Raw genomic sequence first — 5,237 nt, forward strand, 5'->3', positions numbered from 1 at the left:
TATTTGTAACGTAATAATAAAAAATATACAAGTTCATGGTATTTAGGTCAAGTCCCAAGGGAAGAGGTACCGCGTTGAGAAAACCTGGCTGAAAGGAACATGAGCACAAATCACAAGTTCACAGCCAAATCAAAGTGTCTGTTTGTGAGGGTGTGATCAGGGAGAGTTAATTATATACTAAATAGTTTACTAAAGATGGATCCATCTTAAAGCCGACTGAAAGGAAAAGTCCTTATGCAAACGCCAAAACCTAGTCTCTCTCCCTAAATACAAATACCAAGAAAATGCAATGACAAAGCCAATGTCTTCTAATTGTCTCTATGTTCCTTTTTCTTACCTTTTTCCTCTCTATATAACCCTTCTTTAATACCATACCATTTTCTCTCTCTTCCTGGGAGCGTAGCCATCTCCATATCCTAAGCCAATACCAAACTTTAGGTAGAAGAGTTTCGATAAATTTTGGTTGGGAATGGAATCAGGGAAACAAGGAAGCTCGGACGCTTCAAGTGAAGAAAACGATCGGGTTGATCGAGTCAAGGGCGACACGGCTGCAACCACCAAACGTTCCTACGAGTGTACTTTTTGCAGGCGAGGCTTCACCAACGCTCAGGCCTTAGGGGGACACATGAACATACATCGCAAAGATCGAGCCAAGGCCAAGCAACCAACGAGTTCTTCGGTCCCAAGTGAGCCAATGAATGAGGACTACATGAACCCTGGATATCTGCCACCAATTTCGACCGAACCACCAAACTATTACCCGGTTTTGGAGGCCCAACGGAACTATCACATGTATTTTCAGCCACCAGTGTCTAGCCCTACACTCCCATATGGTTACTACGAAAGTGATTTTCTTGTCCCTGCCAGATCGCAATCTCTGAGCATGAATGATGAAGAGCTTTTGGGTGCAAATTTGAGCCTACAAATTGGCCCAACGCATGTAGATGATCGTGAAGTGAGGAGGGGAATTATGAAAGAAGATGAACTGGATTTGGAGCTTCGACTCGGTCACCATCCATAGTACACAGCATAGTGTGTTCTATCCACAACTGTGTACTAATTCTAGTGTTAAGGAATTTTATTGTACAGTGGAGACACTATTTATTCAGCTACTGTTTCATAGGGCAAAGTGAATTTCTAAGGGTTTTTTTTCTGCAGAGAAAACATTATTTATTAGATTCTTCCCTTCAGGACGTTCATTGAGATTGGATTGACGAAGAAGAGAAGAGGGATTCTTAATTTTTCTGAAATTAATTGAAAGATGAAGATGGAAGCATCAGCTGAATGAAGTAAATATAATCAATGCTCCCTGAGGGTAAGTGTATTATTTGGTGTTTTTAGGTAGAAATCAAGCAAAAGTTTTCTTTTATTTTTAATTTATTAAAAATTCCATTTATTTAAGTGTATGTTTCAAATTGTAAATGAATATTAATTTAAGATAAACATGCATGTTTTCATTTCTTCTTCCTTAAATTCCTTTCTTTCTGAATCTGATCAGGCAACATATAACACAGTATCTGCTTTCATGTTTCTTCTTCCTCAATTTTAATGTAGTTTTCCACTAGACGCTGGACATTAATTAATTAGTTTGACAAATATAGTTTATCATACAGTCCCCACAAAATTAAACAAATATAGTTTATTATACAGTCCCCACAAAATTAAGCAGGATGATACAACGTTAGTTTGGTTTTACATCTAATTCTTAAGATCATTTCTTTTAGGGTAGCATCAACAGTGAAAGTGATTGAATTGAGGGATGACATTGATGTTTTTTTCTTCCAATTCTATGGTGGTACTATTGTTAATGTATCTAGAGAGTATGTAAGTTACCCTAGGGTTCTTTAACATGCATGTGAAGTTTGTTTATAGACATGTTAGATGAGTTTTCTCTTTGTCGTATGTGGCTCTAGTCCTATATAGAGGTACTTAAAAACTAATTATATGTAATCCTTAATTAGAATTAGGAATTCTTGTCCAGTCATAGAACCTGATTATTCAATGAAGTTCATAGCAATTTTTAACCTTAACACATTATATCATTGGTATTAATTAGTATTAGGAAAGCAGTTAATCTTTCAAATGAATTACATATAGGAAGCATCAATATTTTTAGCTAAGCTTAGTGCAAAATTGAACATTTAATCAAACATGATTTAAGATTACCTTCACATATATAGTACAGCTAGCTATACAGACAGCTTCCTTAAAATGTTAAGTGGACTGTGCCAAGTTAATTAAGTTGATGCAAAGGTTTATTTGCAGGGAATATTATACATACCTTTAATTATATAGAGGGAGAGATTGCTTATTCAATAAGTATTTTCCCCATCTGGTCAAATAATTCCCAAGTATGATTACCATCAAGAATGATCCTCGAGCTAACTGCAGTCTCTTCGAGATGTACTCGTTCAGTTTTGCAAATGCAGAGAGTGACAGACATGTGAAAGCATTGCCAAGAAAGCATAATTGTTGTAATAGTCAACTGTGGAAAGGGTATACTTTCCACTTTATACATAGCTATGTATATAATTCTATGAAGCCTAGAGAATTACATAGCTTTAGCACATTTAATCTTCTTCACCGGATTCCTATAATACCAACTAGCTCTACCTAGGGTGAGTGATCAACCAGTTTCTTTTCTTTTTTTTTTTTTCTTTTGAACCACTTCCATTCCAATGCAATGGCATGAAACCATTATTTAGTGAATTATCATTTTTTTTCTTCGATCTGTGGAGGATGTATAAGTCATAAGTTGTAGTTGAAATCTTGTTTTTGGATTGCAGGAAAGATCTATTGACATTAAAGAAGTCTATACCACTGCCACTGACGAGAACTATACCATTTTAGTCCATTTTATATTACAAAATAAAAAATTCGAAATCAACTCTTTGAATAAGAAAATATATTTACAAATTAGTTAACGAAATATTTAAAGAATTCATTTTTTATCACTTCAGTTGTCTTTTTGAAAAGAGTTAGTAATTAATGAGCAATATAAATTGGTGTAGGTACTAGAGTCTTATTTCTTAGGCACCATGTTGTGCAATTTCATTTGCAAGGTTGCTCAAGAGATCTGGCTTCTCTAATCCGTCATTCACATATTGTTGCAGGGAAATGTGCATATATAATCTCCAAATTGAACCTAATTATCTTTACACGTGTATCTTCAATGTAAGAACTTGAATATAAAATCGACTCAATTTAAATCAAATTTTAAGATAATATAAGTATTTTTTTTTATGATAGTACTGTAGTAAAAGTCACGTAATGTAATGTTTCACTCATGAGCCTATGTAACTATTTTGCAATCTTCTCCACTTACCTAACATGCATGATCCACATTTAAAATTTCGTATGAAATACCAATTAATTTACCATACCAAGCGATCCAGAGAAATTGGATAAAAATGTGAGATATAAATATAATAATTCAATCATTTCCTATGAATTTACACTTAATTTGATATAAATATTTATTTGATCTATCAAGCATCTGTAATTATTTACCACTTTTGAAATCCCCATCAAGGATTTCCTTAAATCCCTATTGGTTGCATATCGAAAACAAAGGTCATATTCGATCCCAACATATCTGACAAACAGCAGAAATTAGTCAAAAAGGACAATAACAATATCGACCACAAAGAATTTTCATTGTTTTGATTTTTCTTCTTTTTTTTTTTTTCTCTTCTCTTTTGGGCCACAACAGAATTTCTGGCCCGAAATACTCTTCTCCAGGACAAGGGTATCTGCTGTTAGGCTGTAAGAGATGAATAGGAAGATTTGGTGATATATACATATATATGGACCTTCAGTTTTTACTGCTGCTTAGCACATGTTGGCCCAATGTGGCCCAACCAGCTGCCCTTATTTTGATCAGATTTGTTCATTGCAAAGCTAAAACAAAGAAGGGTCCCGCAATTTGGTTGAATTGCAAAATTTCAACAAACCATGAAAAGCATGTGCGTATTAATAATAAGTGCCTGTTAGGTTCTGGGAAACGAAGCTACATTGGCTGGCTTTTAATTGGCCGCTCTTTTCTTGTTTGAGATGACTGATGGCCGGAACCTGCTTGGTGCCTACCCTGAAACACAAGGTAACAGAGCAATAACTGCATGTCATTTCGTTTCAAAGAAAGTTCAGCATTCAGATCTGAGCTGTAACTCTAGTAATTAATTAAGAAAGAAAAAAGGAATGCATTTACCCCACGGCTCTCTATCCAATTTGAAAGGGTTAGAGAAAAACTTTTCTGGACATCCCGCAGTCCTTCTATGACGCCAAATCCATAAGCTTGGACGAAGAGAACCATGTCAATTTAGCTCAGCTGCATTTTAATGAAGAATGAAACTCCCACCAGATTATAAACCATTTTCATACTGTCAGCAAATGTCATCTACCATTTCAAAGATTTTTTCAGGCGAGATTAGATCAAACATGTTCTGTCGGCAGCGAATATGGACAGGCAATAATACCTCCAATGTTAAACAAGGAAATCTCATTGGAGTATTAGTTATGATTTGTTGCTAACCACAGGCACCTAAATTTTCATAGCCTTACAGCGAAAAAGCAGAAGAAAGCAGTAGCAGAAAGCTGTCACAGGACAAGAATGCCTCACCCCCAACAATTGACTTTCTAGAGCACACCCCAAAAGCCCTTTATTCAAAGATCTTGCTTAGACATTCCGTGGACAATATCAACTTGTTGTACGTATAAAGCACTTAAAAGGTGTTTTGTTCAAGGTATTGGGCTAAATTTTTATAGCCAATCATGTTGTATTTGGTATTACGGCTACCAAAGCTTAAGATTACATTATATTTGTAAGTTCAACAGGATGTAATTCTTGACTTCTTCTTCAATAAATGTATTACATGGTTTGCTCCTCCCGCGTCCTAATTATAATTATAATTACTAATTAAATATAAACTTTAAAGGTAAAGATTTAATGTCTCACATTTGGATAATTTCTAAGAGATTGTTCAGCATTTGTAAATTAAGATTTTGATATCAGCAGAAAGCAAAAGAAAACAAAATGGTTAAGAAGCAGCAGAGCAAACCCTTTAAAAAGGAGCAGAAAATGTTGGCACAAGGCACCGTTGGTAAGGGGCGTGGGAGGGCAAGGATTTGACCCCTTTTCCCTGAGACACATGGGGTGTGTATATACGCATGTGGGCGATGTTTGGGCATGTGCCATTGTGCAGGGGACCCCTCCATCAGCTTTTGCCCAGAAGAAAAAA

General features: G+C 35.5%; 1 protein-coding gene and 1 long non-coding RNA gene across 2 annotated transcripts in view; one reads left to right on the forward strand and one right to left on the reverse strand.

The window, feature by feature from the left end:
- Positions 1–336: 336 nt before the first annotated feature.
- On the forward strand, positions 337–2,381 carry LOC110422149 (C2H2 and C2HC zinc fingers superfamily protein). The gene is made up of 2 exons (XM_021435943.1): positions 337–1,315; positions 2,266–2,381. Exon 1 carries the CDS (start codon positions 470–472, stop codon positions 1,019–1,021), a length of 552 nt encoding a protein of 183 aa, XP_021291618.1. The 5' UTR covers positions 337–469; the 3' UTR covers positions 1,022–1,315; positions 2,266–2,381.
- A 1,386-nt stretch (positions 2,382–3,767) lies between these two features.
- LOC110422202 (uncharacterized) overlaps positions 3,768–5,237 on the reverse strand; it is a 1,764-nt gene continuing 294 nt past the window's right edge. Inside the window, exons 2-3 of the long non-coding RNA XR_002445696.1 lie at positions 4,208–4,327; positions 3,768–4,087 (exon numbers count right to left, since the gene is read on the reverse strand). This is a non-coding gene — a long non-coding RNA (uncharacterized LOC110422202). The remainder of the gene's footprint in view (positions 4,088–4,207; positions 4,328–5,237) is intronic.

Source organism: Theobroma umbraticum, unplaced genomic scaffold (genome assembly GCF_002168275.2).
Source record: "Theobroma umbraticum cultivar Fairchild unplaced genomic scaffold, ASM216827v3 scaffold_130.0, whole genome shotgun sequence".
Lineage (NCBI taxonomy): Eukaryota > Viridiplantae > Streptophyta > Magnoliopsida > Malvales > Malvaceae > Theobroma > Theobroma umbraticum.